This window comes from Sinocyclocheilus grahami, unplaced genomic scaffold (genome assembly GCF_001515645.1).
Source record: "Sinocyclocheilus grahami isolate Dianchi unplaced genomic scaffold, SAMN03320097.WGS_v1.1 scaffold54.1, whole genome shotgun sequence".
NCBI classification, from domain to species: Eukaryota; Metazoa; Chordata; class Actinopteri; order Cypriniformes; family Cyprinidae; genus Sinocyclocheilus; species Sinocyclocheilus grahami.
In genome coordinates, this window is record NW_015505233.1 from 5,610,601 (window position 1) to 5,628,369 (window position 17,769).

At 39.6% G+C, this 17,769-nt stretch overlaps 1 protein-coding gene across 2 annotated transcripts; it reads left to right on the top strand.

Annotated features, from left to right (window-relative positions):
• The first annotated feature begins 1,625 nt into the window (after positions 1 to 1,625).
• Positions 1,626 to 17,327, top strand: xpo1b (exportin 1 (CRM1 homolog, yeast) b). Of its 2 annotated transcripts, XR_001609051.1 has the most exons (26): positions 1,626 to 3,309; positions 4,960 to 5,091; positions 5,316 to 5,417; positions 7,700 to 7,772; positions 8,673 to 8,734; positions 8,823 to 8,867; positions 9,049 to 9,230; positions 9,347 to 9,395; positions 9,661 to 9,780; positions 10,120 to 10,248; positions 10,343 to 10,501; positions 10,598 to 10,795; positions 10,873 to 11,011; positions 11,095 to 11,276; positions 11,359 to 11,515; positions 11,759 to 11,922; positions 12,039 to 12,173; positions 12,272 to 12,455; positions 12,903 to 13,009; positions 13,543 to 13,737; positions 13,925 to 14,093; positions 14,189 to 14,323; positions 14,625 to 14,784; positions 15,357 to 15,453; positions 15,807 to 16,062; positions 16,740 to 17,327. XR_001609051.1 is itself a non-coding variant. In XM_016269824.1 (25 exons), the coding sequence occupies exons 2-25, from the start codon at positions 4,966 to 4,968 to the stop codon at positions 15,951 to 15,953; spliced, it is 3,216 nt and encodes a 1,071-aa protein (XP_016125310.1). In that variant the 5' UTR covers positions 1,626 to 3,309; positions 4,960 to 4,965; the 3' UTR covers positions 15,954 to 16,707. The 2 variants fall into 2 exon arrangements, 1 of the variants encoding a protein (XP_016125310.1); XM_016269824.1 differs by lacking the exon at positions 16,740 to 17,327 and having other exon boundaries at positions 15,807 to 16,707.
• Positions 17,328 to 17,769: the final 442 nt, after the last annotated feature.

Genomic DNA, 17,769 nt, shown 5'->3' on the forward strand with positions numbered 1-17,769 from the left:
ACAAATGTGAATTTTTTTAAAGCTAAATAAATCACATTGTCACTATAAACTATTTGCTGAAGTTATAAACATTGCTACACCGTTTAGCCATCAGTCACACGAATAGGGAAAAGCCAAATGCCATTTCTAGATCAAGGCAATATAATTTATTACTCGTGTTTTGGTTTGTACTATCGTCGCTAGAGGGAGCAGTTTGTATCTAAACATGATCCTCTTGAAGCCAAACTTTCTGTGCAGCAAGGCCTCCCTCATTGTCTGTGTTGTTGTCATGAAGTTCACCTCTCTCAAGAAGGACAGAGCTATTTATAGTGACCACCATTAGGAAGACACTCCTGCAAATAGCCCAAGCTACAACAAATAGCTTGTAATTCTTTATTATACAATGCACAGTTTAAATAAGCAATCAAATAATTAAATATAATATTCAAGTAAATGTTTTATATTTTAATGTGAATATGCGTCAAATTACATTAGTGCTGCTTCATGATGGTAAGCTTGTTGATTTTATAATGAATGTATAATAATGATAATCATTTAAATTAAAAATAATTTATTATTAATAATAAATGACTTAAATATAGCCTGGTCTTTATGTGACCACTTACAAAATTATTCACTATTAAAAGTGAAATAAGGCAGAAGTCACAGGTTATGAAAAAGTACATATCACACCCTAAACATGACAACTGTCAAACTTGTTTGAGTGACGGGGAGGAGCAGGTGATCTCATTATGATGTATGTAAATGGCAAGGCAAGACCAGACAGAACTGGGTTAAGCCAGCCCAATCCTGAACAGAGCAGCCCACCTCGTTTCACATGTATGTGCCACAATGCATGTGCATGGCTTCTCTCCTCGACCCCTCCTACTGCTCACTTCAGCAAGATGACCTCTTTCGGTCGTCTCCGTGACCCTGTTAACTTTCAGACCCTCTGTATGTGCTGATTAATGACATACTTTAATAGAGGAAACATGCAAGGTTTTCACATCAGCGTAAACAAAAATGCGTTCCGTCCTTTCGTATATATGCATGTTCTGGGACCTGCAATAAGCAAAAACAGACGTCCAGAGAAGTTTCAGTGGTTTATTGTATTTCTCAAAATAATTCAAAACAGCTGAGACAACAAAGAAAGGAAGCACGGCGAGTTTTCTGTTACACAAAGTGAAGTCATAGCCTGAGGAACATCAGTTCTAAAATAAGAGCACATTTGCTGATTGCTGTTTTAAAGCAGTTACCATGCTTAATTTTGGGATTTCAACTCAATGTCTCTCAAATGATGATCTGTGCAAACACATTTAAACAAAACAAAAACATGACATACAAATGGACAATATTATTCAGCTCATACTAGGCAGGTGACAATTTATGAAGGATTATCTAAAAGATATGAAGACGCAACCACTCTTTGTTCATTAATTACTAATTGTTTTATTATAAAACCTGTAGTAAAGTATTCAACAGTAAAAAAAACTAAACTGGAACATCAACCTTCTTGTGGTTGAGTGAATTTCGCCTGTGATTCCTGGAAAGCAGGTTGACATGTGTGACAGTGACTTTACTCGCAGACAGGTAAACATGACACCTACAATTCATTTACACCACATCTCACTTATCTCAGCGTGGGACCTACACGGTATAAAAGATAAAAGGAGTAAATATGGATCTGATTCATACAACAACAGCTGATTATCAAATTATGCCTGGACCCATTAAATGCAGAAAACTGCTATGCTAGTGTCTGTTCGAGAATAAACCTGCTGCATTTGGATTAAAGTTTCACCTTCACTGGAAGCAAGATCAGTTTGTTGGTTAAATCTGAGCATATGATTTACCAAATTACTGGTCCTAAACTGCTGTAACACTGCTTATTTAGTTAACCATTTTAAAAGGTGTGTAGAATGGGCCACATGCTGAACTAAAGGGAAATACTGTATCAGATATTCAACATGTATAAAATGCACACCATGACCTTATGAAATGTAACAGTTTTATAAAAAATGCATACGCATAAATGACTTGACTGCAGGGCAATGTATTATTTTTCTCATCCTTTGTTCAGTACAGACACTACAGTAGTTTGCACACAAAATCCAGTATTTTTCCATCAACTGACGTTTAAGTGGCGTTGCGTCACGTGACTTGCGAAGGGGAAGGAGGGCGGAGCGTGCCATGCAAGCGTTTGACGTCTCTATGAAGCTCCACACTGACAGTTTATTTGTATATTTTCGAGTGATTCGATGTGTTTATAATACATCACTGCCACATTGGAGTTAACTTCGCGGTTGCTAAGTTTATGGAGACCATCACAAGCCAATTGTATCAGGCTCTGACCCATGCCATGCGTATCATACCCTGACTCTGAACAACCACTCCCCTTCGTGGCTCGTGGAAAATTACCAGCTTACAATCAGCACAAGTACAAGCTCCAACATCCGCCTCACGGACTCGATGCCCTCGATCTCCTTCAGGCCACCGTGAACTTCATTTTCCCGAACATGTACACAATTACCAAGCGATCACTATTGTTGACTATCAAAAAACGGTTAATTTAAAGCTCACGGAATATATAAACGCGGCTGTTTTTCGAAAGAGTAGCGCAAAATACGTAACTCCGAAATGGCATTTCTCTGTAAAAGCAACAAATAATGCACGGCCATAATATTATCGCTAATTACAAGTCCACTCTGAGTCTGCACGCAGTTTGCCTTCTTTTTCTCTAAACGGGCGGAGCAATCGCGTGGGCGCTCGAAAGAGTTGAGATTGATTGACGTGCGCGTCGTCCAATGGATCGCCAGTAAGGACGTGCTTAGCAACGCTGCGTCCAATGGCACGCCTCCATGGGCGTGACGTTAATGCAAACTTTTCGCGGCGCCATCGGCTGAAAACTAAACCGAGATGGAATCTCCCAGTCTGAACCGGTTTCAACCGGTTACAAGTTTGATGCTTGTGAGAAGAAGAGGCACAGGCTCAGTCTCTAATACCGCCCTGGTGCAAAATATACTTCAGTACAGAGCACATTTCTTAATTAAGGTTAACTTTGTTTCGTAAAATGAACCGGACTGAGAAAATACAGAACTCGCCGTGATTGATGGTGCGGAATTCACATCCTAATGGTCCTTATATCAAGCAACTAGCTCGTGTAACGTAGTCTTCACAGAGGAATAGTGTGGCTGGCCAGTCAACGGCTCATCCTAAAGCCAGAAAGCGTGTACAAACCAGGCACCAACGATACTGGATCAAATAAACATAATTTTAGCAACTCTGGCAGACAAGCCCACCTTCTCTCTCTCTCAAAGGCTTGGACTTTAGGTAGGTAAATATGGGGTGAAAACTTGCAGCTAGAGTGCTTGGGTTGGTTTTCTGCTCTGTGGAGAATGATGATGCTGTGAGATTGTGTAGAAATGCCTAGATATATGCACGTATGGAGGTTAAGGTCGAGAGAAAGTGAAATGGCTTTGCTGCTGAGGGTTTATGAGGGATGTTGCGGGTATGTTGCGTGATGGCTCGTGTTCAGCCCTGGTGTCACGCTGGACTGAATAATGTATCTCGGTTGTGTCCCTTTTAACAATCGTTATATCTCACGTAACGTCAAAACAATCACAAATACATTGCTAACCGTCAGCGCAGTCCCAGAGTATGTCGTTTCAGCGAGTAAAATTCAATTGTAAAATACATTCAAGACAATTGTAGAGCTGTAGCATTCATTTGAAGAATTAACGGCATATAACAATACACGCGATCTATTTCTTACCTGGTTTACTTGCTAGTAAAGCCTGCAGAGCTTTCAGGTGAAGTGTGTAGAGCATGCTGTTGGTGGGAGGGGTTGCTCCCGAGTCAGGGAGGGAGATCCTTGCAAAGTCACCCCCCCTAGAAGTCATCCGAGACGGGTGTAGACCGTCAGAAACATCGGTGTTTTTAATGGACGAGGTGCTCGCTGGACCGTTTTTAACGTCAGTTGCGCACTAAAACATGTGCCTTGCTGTCCATTTAAGCGCATTAGTATGATAGCATGCATGCGTAATTGTTGTCACTGTATGTAAAGCGATGCATTATTAGGCACTTTAACGCATAAACGTGGCTAAACAACCACAGCGATCGCATCAGTAGTGTAACGTTATGTTGTTGCGCTCCTCAGCGTGGATCCTGGTCCAACCCAGTTGTGTTTTGAAGAAGTGTGCATGAAATCAGCTGATAAGTAGCTCTGTGTTAGGATACAGATGCTATTGTGGCCATATTAACTTACTGAATGAAACAAGGTGAGGTGTGGAAAAGGCGGGTAAATCAACAGGTTGCGCAGTACCGAGGACTAGTTATGGCACCATCGCTTTATTTAGGCCTGAGAGACTCGTGGTCTCACAAAGCTTGACTGTGTCGTGTCCCAAGTAAATTCTTGAAATTTCCTCCAATGCCAAACTTTGTTTCTGGGTTCTTGGCCGTAATGCTTACCTCGTTACGCAATAGTTTGGCTCCGGGGTGCAAATTGAATTAACTTGAGCATTGGCCTTTCAAGTGTCCTTCAAACTGTATGTAAACATTATTGAAGTCTCGTGGTCTTATAAAAGCTCTATACGAGTAGAAAAGGACAGTCGGAGAGCTCGGTACGTCTCTTGTGTTATATGTAAACAGAATGACGTCAGCGAAAGGGCTGCCTAGCACGTGGTCTCATTCAGAGAATAATGGCTCATGTGATCACGAGCCCAGTGAGTGGCCCTTGTTTCTCGGACATATTAGGATATTCATTCTGCAAGCATGTTACCTTTATCTCGCCACCCACCTATCCCATTGTTATTGAGGATTAAACCCTTTAGCAGGCATTGGTGTGTTGGCAGGCCAGGTCATATAAGGCTTTTCGGATGGTCGAGGGAGGGGGGTAATGGTCAGCTGTTTGGATTTGTGAACCCAAATGTTCATTTCACTTGACTTTGCCCCTGCTGGATGTTTCCTCCCTGTCCCCCACAGAGCTCTATGCCAGCAATTATGACAATGTTAGCCGACCACGCAGCCAGACAGCTGCTGGACTTTAACCAGAAACTGGATATCAACCTGCTGGATAATGTGGTCAACTGTCTGTACCATGGGGTTGGGCCACAGGTGAGTAAGATTTCTTCACAAACAGGTGAAGTACAGTACCAAAAAAAAAAAAATCAGCAAGGACCAATTCCATTGATCAAAAGTGACAGTAAGATATTTACAATGTTACAAAAGATTTCAACTTCATATAAATGCTGTTCTTTTGAAAGAATCTTGAAAAGGAATATCACTGTTTCTACAAAAATATTAAGCTGCAAAACATGACAATTGTTTCTCTATTTTAGCAAAGAATGGCCCAGGAGGTGCTGACTCATTTGAAGGAGCACCCAGACGCTTGGACACGTGTTGACACTATTCTGGAGTTCTCTCAGAATATGAACACCAAAGTAAGCTGAGTCCCAACTTACTCAGGTGGAGGGTCATGGTTTCTATACTTTGAGGAAGATCTGATCTCTTATCACACATTATACAGGAACACAATTTTGTTTTCTTTCCCTCCAAACCAGCAATACTCATTTCTTAAGTGTATTGGGTTGCTTAGCATCATGCCAAAACCAGATTCCTCTGTACACATGTGAGATCACATTTTCCTACAACTCTCTTCACATCCTTGTCCTGGTTAAGCAAAGTCTTAGTTAAAATGGGTGTGTGAGGGTCCTCGGTTGACAGTGAAATACCTCAGTACTTCCATCTGCACAGCAGCCAGAGGTGTGTTATTGACTGACTGTTTAGGGTCAAGATATATAAAACACCTGATCCAAGTTCCTATCCATGGATTTTTATTTCTTTTTTTTGTTTTCGTTTTTTAATTCATAGTGTAGAATTTCTAGTACACTGAAACAGAAAACTACACACTCCCAGTGTTCATATCAACGTAGCGTATTTGTTCACTTTGTAGTGTGTAGACTGTATGTAAGTGATTTAGTAGTTTGTGAACAGTGTAGTATTTGGGATGAATTGTCTTCCTCAGTGTGTTAATAGACTTCCTCAAAGTACTGCTGACCCAGTTTGCCATCTGCTTGCCTTTTAAGATTGCTCTTAACACTCTGGTCATTACTAATGTTTGAGTTGGTTTATCAACAGTATGTGTAATTTCAAAATGATAATGGCCCAAAAGTGAGGGCTCTAGAAGAACAGACAGGAAAATATACAGAGCAGGTAAATTCTTTGAATTTGTCTAAATTCATCAAGCAAAATACAGAAAGAGCGCATTAAAGTGCTGTTGAACATTTGGCTTTTTGCTTAATTTATTTACAGCCTTTTTTGTAGGTGAAAAAGCAAACAAAAGACAATTAATTGAAGTTGTTCATATTTGATATTAATCACAATGTTCCATTATGTTGATTGCTTGTAATAGGACGAAAAGGGGTGTGTCTTCCTGTGCACCTTGACACAGCTAGGCTTTGGCGGCAGGCCTCCACAAGGTCTACCTTTTCATTCCCTTACTCTCAATTCTGCTGTGCCTCCATTCACACTGCACATGCCTCATATGGAGCTCAGAGACGACAGGGAGATAAGGAGATAGTTACCCCCTTTTTTAACCTCAGTTATGGATAGTAACAGTTATTTCCACTGTAGGGATCATCAGTGTCTCTGTGTGCTGGTTCCCCTTTTCTCCTCTACCCTAGTCTACCCTATTTTCTTGTCTCAATCGTACACAAAGAAATATTGTAACATCACATGTGAGCAATTTGATGCTTGATGCTTTGTGATGTTGCAGTGTTTTTCTGTCTTGCCTTCATTTATTTATAATTTATTTATTTATTTATTGATCTATGAAAAATTAAAGGTGAAAGGATCCTGGTGATTTTTTTTTATTGTTAAATGTGTCTGTATGCAAGTAACCTACTTCTCCAGGCCTCACCTTTAATATCCTCACTTAGTATGTGACCTGTATTCCCTGTTTTGCTTTAACACATTACATTTTTTTCTCTTTTCTCATTAATCCCTACAGTTGAAATGCTGTTAATCCAAATAACATTAGTGACCATAACAAGAACACTAATGCACCATGAATACCCTTTTAAGAGCAGTATATAAAACATCTTAAGGCAGTCTATAGACCCAATCCTGTGGCTCGTCTTGCTGTTCCTGAGACCCACACCAGTTACCGGTGAAAACAGTTGTGTTGCATAAAGACTGAAAGGGGTGTGTTCTTTATTTGACCAACGGGAAACATATCACTGATGATTAAAGCCTTGTGAGTGGCTATTGACTCTTAAAGGAATCCTTCGGTTCTCTTTGTTTTGGGACACAGTTGTTGTTGCTCCCCCAAGCTGCTTGCTTTGTTGTGGCCGGGCACAGAATCAAACCATTAGCTGTTTGCCATTAATGTTTTGTTTCCTGTCTTTCACATTCTGGTGTGACATGGCCAGAAACAGCAAAACCTCTGCAGAATCCCATACAAACATTGTATAGTTTTGATGGGGGATTATGGATGTTTATTTTTGTTGGTTCTCTTTGAGTATAATAAAATTCTTACTGAAGTCAAATCTGCATGATGTTTTTTTTTTCCAATCTGAATTAATTTGGAATAAACCAAAGAGTGTGTGAAAATATATTAGGCAGTCAAAGTTTTTTGTTTTCCTTGTGTAATGGTACAGCTCTGGCAGATTGGCTGGTTAATGTTTGGATCATTAACTCTTGATTTGTTCTCTTGGCATTACAGTACTATGCTCTGCAGATTCTGGAAACAGTTATTAAAACAAGATGGAAGATTCTGCCCAGAAACCAGTGTGAAGGTAAGACTTACTCACAAGAATTCCCCTCACCACAAGTAATTCATAGCTCAGTCTAAATCAATTCTTAAGTCATAAGCAGCTCAAAGGCTGGATTTGGACAAGCGGTGAAGGGATCATTGAAATGTAGAAGTAAACCGTTCACTCTGCGATGGACTTGACTCTACAAGATGTTTCTAGCAGGCCAACACATTCATTAGAATCAAGTGTGTGATTGCCAAGTTGAGCTGAATTCCCCTTTTAAAAATGCATGGAGCATCGTCTGCTCAGCTTAGTGTACATCTGTTTCCGAAAAAATAACAGAATCTGCCCTGTGGAAGGGCACCAGATCACATGAAATGAAAAACATGATGTAAGATTTTTAAATTGCTAATGAATCATTTAGATACTTTCTACACCATACAGCTTAACCAATATTGATGTCTCAACAACATCCAAAACATGTCTCTGTATGAGCTGTCAGTCTGCACCAAGACAACTGAATAAATAGAATATTACACAAAGAGTTTGGTTAGTTTGACTTACGATTCAGACACTAAAAGGTAAAGAAAATAATATAAATACTGTGGTATAACATTATTTTCTTAATTAAATTTTGATTTATCTGGATCTAATCTTTCTTATTAAAATTGTTAAATTAAGCAGTATTTGATACTCAGTCAACAGACATAACATTGCATCATTCACTTTAAAACATTTCCCTTTTAAATTTTAATTTCAAGTAGTGTTCTTGTTTCTTCAAATGTGAGAAAGGCAGCAAATCTTTAATATGCTGATGCAGATCTGCAGATGAAAAGATAAGTCCTCTGAGACGAGCTTCTTTCATCCGGATGGAGAGCTCATGGGGTTTTATGCTGCCTTACTGTACGCATTGACGCTCTTCACTGCTCTGCTTTATTTCAGGCATTAAAAAGTATGTCGTGGGCCTCATTATCAAGACATCATCAGATGCAGCCAATGTTGAGGTCAGTGAACTTCCACTTATTTTGTTTACCGTCTTCCTGTGGTTTCTGTCCGGCTGTCTGTTTTATGCTATGCTCTGCCTCTTTTCAGAAAGAGAAAGTGTACATTGGAAAACTCAACATGATATTAGTACAGGTGAGGTTTGTTTGACTGCTTTTTCTTAGGACATTAGAGATTCATAGCCACAGGTTTACGAACAGCAGTAAATGTCACATAACATAATGATGTGTGTGTATATTTGATGACTGCAATGAAAATGTCTGTTATCTTTCTTCCGGTTTGTGTAATGCGTTACTTGATGTGTTTTTGTGTTTAGATCCTGAAGCAGGAGTGGCCGAAACACTGGCCCACATTTATCAGCGATATTGTTGGAGCGAGCCGCACTAGTGAGAGCCTTTGCCAGAACAATATGATCATTCTCAAGCTCCTCAGTGAGGAGGTGTTTGACTTCTCCAGTGGCCAGATGACACAAGTGAAAGCCAAACACCTGAAGGACAGGTACGCCGGCATTAAAAGAGAGTAACTGTCCTAATTTATGGTTGAGAATGAGGCCAAATTCACGTTACTTGTTCTTATTAATTAATCTGTATTGTTTTGTGATCTGGTTTCCGCAGCATGTGCAATGAGTTCTCCCAGATATTCCAGTTATGCCAGTTTGTGATGGTACGTGTTGTTTTCAAGTTGTTTCTCACATGGAACAAATGTTCCCATTTGCTAAGGTATACGGAGACTTTCTCTATTAATCATACACACACACACACACACACACACACACACACACACACTTGCTCAATACATATTCCAGCTGTTCTAGTTTGTGATTGAATGATTAACTTCAAATGCTGATTTGTATACACAACAAACCATATGTTAATGACTAAGTTTTAGTGGCCTAAAGGTTTTTTTCTTCTTCCCATACAATTTTCAGGAAAATTCCCAGAATGCCCCACTTGTGCATGCTACATTAGAAACTCTGCTGAGGTTTCTCAACTGGATTCCCTTGGGCTATATCTTTGAAACTAAACTCATCAGTACTCTGGTGTACAAGGTAACATACCTGGAGATTTGTGAAAAACTAGGAATATAGCAGAATGGTTTTGCTGTTGTTTGAGAGATCATTTCATTTTACGTCGTATTAACCAACACTGAATTATACTTCTATTAAAAAACAAAAATATTAGACTCTAGCATGCATCAATTAACCAATCAGAATAAAGCATTCCAGATAATAGTGTAATACATGGATTTGTAACATATGTATTTATTTGTTTTACAATGAAATAGTATAATTACATAGCCATGCAATAATAACTGCAAAGATTATATTTCACACTTACAAAGGAGTGGCTAATTGTTGGCCCCTCTTCTCTGTTGGATTGATCTGTAGTTTTTAAATGTGCCGATGTTTCGCAACGTGACGCTGAAGTGCTTGACTGAGATAGCAGGAGTGAGTGTCAGCCAGTACGAGGAGCAGTTTGTCAGTCTCTTCACTCTGACCATGATGCAGCTCAAACAGGTAACCTCCTCTGTAGTGCAAATCAAAGTAATTTCCCATATACCAGTTGCTTTTGGGCCGGTTTGATGCTCTCTTTCTTATTTGTGTGTTAAAGATGCTTCCTTTGAACACCAATATTAGATTGGCGTATGCAAATGGTAAAGATGATGAGCAAAACTTCATTCAGAACCTCAGCCTGTTCCTCTGCACCTTCCTCAAAGAGCACGGACAGCTAATAGAAAAGAGACTGAACCTCAGAGAGACGCTTATGGAGGTAAACACACTCTGGACTGGACTTCACATATTTATGGAGAATCCGCTTCGGTCACTGATGCCATTGTGTTAAGGCCCTGTTTGTTTCTCTGTTTAGGCTCTACATTACATGTTGCTGGTGTCAGAGGTGGAAGAGACGGAGATCTTTAAGATCTGTTTGGAGTACTGGAACCACCTGGCAGCTGAGCTTTACAGAGAGAGTCCTTTCTCAACATCCACCTCTCCTCTCCTCTCAGGGAGCCAACACTTCGATGTACCACCCCGCAGACAACTCTACCTGCCTGTTCTTTCTAAGGTTGGCTCACAAACACAAGATTCAAGAAGAAATTTCACCTCAGATGGCAATTTTTAGTTTGTGTTATTGTCCTGCAGGTGCGTTTGTTGATGGTGAGTCGCATGGCCAAGCCAGAGGAAGTGCTAGTGGTGGAGAACGATCAGGGCGAGGTGGTTCGAGAGTTCATGAAGGATACAGACTCCATTAACCTCTACAAGAATATGAGGGAGACGCTTGGTGAGAGCTCTACTCCTTTATATTATAAATACAGAGGTTTTGGCCACTAAACTGTGTTTATTATTATATTTCTCTCTCTGTAGTCTATCTTACCCATCTGGACTATGCCGATACAGAGCGTATTATGACAGAAAAGCTTCATAATCAGGTGAACGGTACTGAGTGGTCCTGGAAAAATCTGAACACGTTGTGCTGGGCCATTGGATCCATCAGTGGAGCCATGCACGAAGAAGATGAGAAACGGTTCCTCGTCACTGTCATTAAGGTGCAGAAATCCTACAATGCAAAGATCCAAAGTCTCATAATATAAAATGAAAGCTATAATAATGTGCCCATGTGATCTACAGGACTTGCTGGGTCTATGTGAGCAGAAGAGAGGCAAGGATAACAAGGCCATCATTGCCTCCAACATCATGTACATAGTGGGCCAATATCCACGGTTCCTACGTGCGCACTGGAAATTCCTGAAGACTGTCGTCAACAAATTGTTTGAGTTCATGCATGGTAAGTCACAAAGTCTTTGAGCCTTAAAATAGAATCGGGCATCTGTATACAGCTGTGATATCTTTGGATTGATCTTTAAATAGAAGCAGATTTGATGTCACATTTGATTGCGCATACACAGCAGTGCTGCATTCTAGTCATTTATGGAGCAGCTCTGTTACATATATGTGAGCTTCTAATTTTAGCTTGATAATGAGGAAATCATGTTCTCCTAGTAATATTTTAGTATTCTTTCTTTCTTAGAAACCCACGATGGAGTGCAGGACATGGCGTGTGACACGTTCATTAAGATTGCTCAGAAGTGCAGGAGGCATTTTGTGCAGGTACAGGTGGGAGAGGTGATGCCCTTCATTGATGAGATCCTCAACAACATCAACACCATCATCTGTGACCTTCAGCCCCAGCAGGTACCAAATAACCCCATCCATCTCAGTTAGCCTGCTCCGTGTGTCGTGGCACATTGTGCTTTAGAAATATACAACTTTTGAGGAGATGTTGCAGTGTGACCATTTGCTGTTCTCAGGTGCATACATTTTACGAAGCTGTCGGCTATATGATTGGAGCACAGACTGACCAGGCTGTACAGGAACACCTGATAGAGAAGTACATGTTGTTGCCTAACCAGGTGTGGGACAGCATCATTCAGCAGGCCACCAAGGTGTGATATTTATCCTTTTTTTATTTTATTTTGTCCAAACAACAAATTTTGCTCATTTTTAAGACTGACCTTAAATGGATGCTGTTATCCTGCTGTAGAATGTGGACATCCTGAAGGACCCGGAGACAGTGAAGCAGTTGGGAAGCATCCTGAAGACCAATGTCAGAGCATGTAAAGCCGTGGGACACCCTTTTGTTATTCAGCTGGGCCGGATCTACCTGGATATGCTAAATGTATACAAGTGCCTCAGTGAAAACATCTCCGCTGCTATCCAAAGTAATGGTGCGTGTTTTCAGAGTTTATCATCACAGATGGGCATGTGTTTTAGACAAACAGTGAGTTTAATTCCAGAATTACCTTATGCATGTGTGTATTTGCATCTCTGTTGGGTATCTCAGAGTGACAGATTCACATTAAACTGAAGTCCGTTTGATTACACATACTCACTCAGCTAGAAGACAAAAGGCTGCCGCAGAGCTTAGCACCATGTGCGTGTGTGAACAGCAGTCCATTACAGGGCTGTCTGGGCAGCTATATATAGCACTGCAGCTAGAAGAGAATGAGTGAAGTTTAACTAAATAGTTGCCCAAAGAAAATTCTTCCTAATGAGAAAGTCATTATTTCTCTGAACTTTTTTTGCGTAAACATTATGTAATTGACTGCACTCAAGAACCACAAGCGCTTTGTTTACATCTGTTTATTTGATTTGTGGTTGTCTGTTTTATATAGGTGAGATGGTGACAAAGCAGCCTCTAATCAGGAGCATGCGCACGGTGAAGAGAGAGACTCTAAAGCTGATATCAGGCTGGGTCAGCCGCTCCAATGACCCACAGATGGTGAGACTCCAATAAATCACAGATTTATTAAAGCAAAGGGTCTGTACTGAAAGTAAAAAAGAAAATCAAGCTGTTAAATGTGTAGTTGACCAAATATTTTTGAGGAATTGACATGTCTTGCAGTATTGCATTCTCATACATTTTAAAATCTCAGATTTTTTCATTTTAATTTAGTTTGTACTTTTTAAATAAAATCTCAAAGTAGCAATGTAACCAGCAGCATGAAGTAACTTTAATGTTTTAACAGCATTTAGTAATTACTATACATCGTTTTGAAATGTATTTTAAAATTATTCAAATATAAAACTTGTGCATACAGCATATTTTTACTTATAAATCTTTGTCACAGCACAGTCTCATGTCTTTGTGTTGGTTAGATCCAGTATTTGTGTCTCTGTGCAGATATTTCTGTCATACCTGCTTCAGGTCTGTCAGTCTGGACCTGTTCAGATTAGTGCTGTCCTTACACAACACACTTATCCGCTCATCCTTTAAGCCTGTCTGCGCATGTGTGTTTTTTTTCCGTACTCCAGGTGGGGGAGAATTTTGTTCCTCCGCTGTTGGATGCTGTGCTCATTGATTACCAGCGCAATGTCCCAGCGGCAAGAGAACCTGAAGTGCTTAGTACCATGGCAACAATCGTAAACAAACTGGGTGGACACATTACTGGAGAGATCCCACAGATATTTGATGCAGTCTTTGAGTGCACATTAAACATGATCAACAAAGTAAGCTGCCCATATTCATCTCTCAACGTTCTGTGATAAATATTTAATATTCCATTGTCATTTATTATTAAAAGCAATTTCTGTGTTTATTCTATTGAAGAGTCTTTAGAAATGTTTCTTGTTTGAATCTGGAAGTGTGTAATATTCTTTGTTTTTACATGTTGTTTTTTTGTTTTGTTTTTTTTAGGATTTTGAAGAGTACCCAGAACACCGGACGCATTTCTTCTACCTGCTGCAGGCGGTGAACTCTCACTGTTTTCCAGCATTCCTGGCCATCCCACCAGCCCAGTTTAAGCTTGTGCTTGACTCTATTATATGGGCTTTTAAACACACTATGAGAAATGTGGCAGACACTGGTGAGAAGACAAATATCATTTATCAAAGCAATATTTACCCTAATCATTTATCATAGCATGCATACGACAACTGAACCATGAAAAATGTCATGCAGGCCTTCAGATTCTCTACACACTGCTGCAGAACGTGGCCCAGGAGGAAGCAGCAGCTCAGAGCTTCTATCAGACATACTTCTGTGACATCCTACAACACATCTTCTCTGTCGTCACAGATACATCACATACAGCCGGTCAGTTCTGGCTACTCGCTTCTCTCTCTTGCGCTTTAAAGACTCTTTTTATCTAAACACTGTGTAACCATGTAGTAATCGTGAATATTAAGGTTTTAGTTTGATGAAATAATTAAGCAATTTAATTATTAACAATTATTTAAAATTCATTTTAATTTCTAAAACAAATGTTTGTATTTTAATTGTAATACAAACAATTTATTTTAATATTATTTTTATAACATTAAAATCCATTTTTTATAGTGACTTTACGGAATATGATTAAATCTATAAATGCATCTTTTCCTGTTTGTTCAACCAGGTTTGACCATGCATGCTTCTATTCTGGCGTACATGTTTAACCTTGTCGAGGAAGGAAAAATCAGTGCAGCTCTAAATCCCTCAAACCCAGTCAACAACCAAGTGTTTATTCAGGAGTATGTGGCCAACTTGCTCAAATCAGCTTTTCCACACTTACAAGAGTGAGTATCCCACAGTGCTCCTAAGCTTGTGCACTCCAGAGGCTGCATCTGTCCAATCTTTGAGCTTTGGAGATACATGAATTTTTGGTAACACATTATTTTAAGGTGTCCTTGTTACACGTTACATGTACTTTCTATTAGAATAACAATAAATTATGTATAATTACATGCAAGTAACCATAAACCAAATCCTAACCCTAACCATATAGTAAGTACATAATTAATTAATATTACTCAGCATTTACACCGTAACAAAGGCACCTTAAAATAACGTGTAACCAAATTTTTTTGTATTTATTTTATTTAAGAACACACAGGTCAATAACCTGTGTCTGAAGTGCCTGTAAATAAACCAATTACAGTTGTTGTGATGATTATTGCATTTGGTTGAGTATTGCACAACATATCTCTTCGGTATAAGCTTGTTGTCTCTCGGTAGACATCTTGCTCTCAGATTAATTAGAAAGGTTTTTGTTCCTCAGCGGCAGGCTTTTTGAAATACTTAGGACTGTTTATGTCTGGTTTTATTAGTATTTCCTGGCTGACTGTATGTTTGTTCTTATTCTTTGTAGTGCCCAGGTCAAAGTATTTGTGAATGGCCTGTTTAGTTTAAACCAAGACATCCCAGCATTCAAGGAACACTTGAGGGATTTCCTTGTACAGATCAAGGTGAGCTGCAAGGACACTGAGAGCCATAGTAATAACGGTTAATAAATCTTATCTTTGCCATATGCAAATATTTTGATATCAGTAGCAATAGTGTTTATGCAGCTAAGAGTGTGTGGTAGAGGAAATGGAGATGGTGTGAGAGAGAGCGTGCTGTCCCTTTGACCTTTAAGGGATCGTGAAGCATGGTGTAACTCTATGGGTCATCTGGAGTGCACTGGGACAGAAGGTGTGTGTGAGAGATGGAGAGAGAGCGATCATAGCATTAGATTATAGCAGAGATGACCGCGCTCTGGCAGACCGGTCAGTGCAAGCAGAACGCACAAATGCTTACCCGTTTCTCTGTGTACCTGTAGGAATTTGCGGGTGAGGACACCTCGGATCTTTTCCTGGAGGAGAGGGAGGCGTCGCTGCGTCAGGCCCAGGAGGAGAAACACAAGCTGCAGATGTCCGTGCCTGGCATCCTCAACCCTCACGAAATACCAGAGGAGATGTGCGACTGAGTTGGCACGCAAATGCACAGCACACACACTGCGCTGACTCCTAAACAAACTAAACACGACTAAAGCGGTGTTGTGGCTGCTCTTCTGTGGGCCATCTGTGTGTTTTCTCGTAAGTGTGTGTGAGTGTGCGAGTACTTTAGGCTCTTCCTGCAAGGAGACGATTTCTGCACTTGGCTGTCTCTTGACCAAAACAATGCCAATATGTAAAAGATACTGTCACCCAGTGGCCCTATTGGCATAGTATGCGTTTCATACAGACACATTTACGTATTACCTTTCCATTAACTGCTTCCATTTGGTCATTGTAATCCGAACGTGCATGAAGTGTCACATCTGTACAATTAACTCGCTTGTGCTCTTTTTTTTCCGTTGCCCCTCTTCCCTTCTATTTCCGCCTCTCCTTCCACACATCATGTATTTGTTCATGTATATTATATATAAATACCAGAGTGCAGTTTGTTGTGTTTGCAGAGAGCTGTATGTGTTCTGGCAGTAGGTAGATGGTACCTAGTGTCAGTGTGTGGGCCAATGAGCGACGCACCTGGTCTAGCCAATGAGAATGTCAACGAATGTCTGTGATTGGTGAGATAGCAGAGGTGCTTTGTGCTCATTAGCCTGTGATTCGTGTGTGTTGGGTGAGCAGCCATAAGTGGTTGGGGACTAAAGTATAAAGTAGCTCTTAGCAGAATGTGAAGCGGATTGCTGAGTTGAACGGTCTGATCGATGCTGCTGTGGTTGTGAGTGGCGTTTCGAAGCGACACCGTTTGCTTTTTTTTTTCTACACAGGAATGTTGAGCAGCCCCTCTACATGTTCATATCAGCATCACTGTACAGCATCTTTACTACCATGGGAACACGCAGATGTTTCATCCTGATTTGTTGTGGGTGTGTGAGCGTGTGTGTGTGTGTGTTGTCGTCGCTAAGCCGACATCAGGTTTTTTTGTTTTCCTCAATGAGGACAGTTGCTCCTTTTGTGAGCTTTCATTAAATTGAAGTTTAAAAAAAGTGGTTGAAATATTTATGGGTTCTTGTAGGCTACACCTTTATAACTGCTCATGTTAACTCACTCAGAGACTGCTTTGGAGTTTTTCCGAATTGTACTAATTTACATTGTTTACCATGCTTTATTGCTGCAGGACACTATTTAGAGCAAAATAAATCTCAGTTTACATTTAATTTTGTATTTTTTATTTTTATCTTTAAGTCCTGTCCAAATAAAATGCAATGGTTTATTTGGGAGAAACCGACATAAATGCCAACATTCTCATTAGGAAGAAGAATGTACCAATCCAAATACTGATTATCAATGGTTAATTTCCCCCTTATACTATATATGTTGCGTTTGTTGTGAAACTTTTTAAACTGATTAAAGTTGGAAGAATTTTATAATTTTGTCTGATTTCTCTTGGGGGTTTTTTTCTTTCTTTCTTTTGTGTAAATTCATAATTGGAGATTAGAAGTACAGGGATAGTTCACCCCAAAATGAAAATTGTCATTTACTCACCCTCATGTGTACTTTCTTCTGCAGAACATGCAAAAAAAAAAAAATTTGTCTATACAATTAAAGTCAATTGGGATCTTGTTTGGACTCTGGCACTTTTTATAATATCTACTAGTGTTATTTTTATATATATACTATTATATATTAATATTTTTAAATGACTTATTAAACTTTTTTTTTTTTGCATTTTATTAATTTGGTCATTTTATTTCTATTTCAATATAGATTTTACCAGCATTTTTAAAAATATAATTTTACTTAACAACAACAACAACACCATTTCACAAAAGAAAGAAAGTTATGCGTGTTTGGAAT

Excerpts from the sequence above, each read along its gene's own strand:
- xpo1b (XM_016269824.1), top strand. The coding sequence starts at position 4,966 with ATGCCAGCAATTATGACAATGTTAGCCGACCACGCAGCCAGACAGCTG. Across the intron at positions 8,868-9,048 it reads TCAACATGATATTAGTACAG|ATCCTGAAGCAGGAGTGGCC; the intron begins GTGAGGTTTGTT and ends TTTTGTGTTTAG. Across the intron at positions 14,324-14,624 it reads AGATACATCACATACAGCCG|GTTTGACCATGCATGCTTCT; the intron begins GTCAGTTCTGGC and ends TTGTTCAACCAG.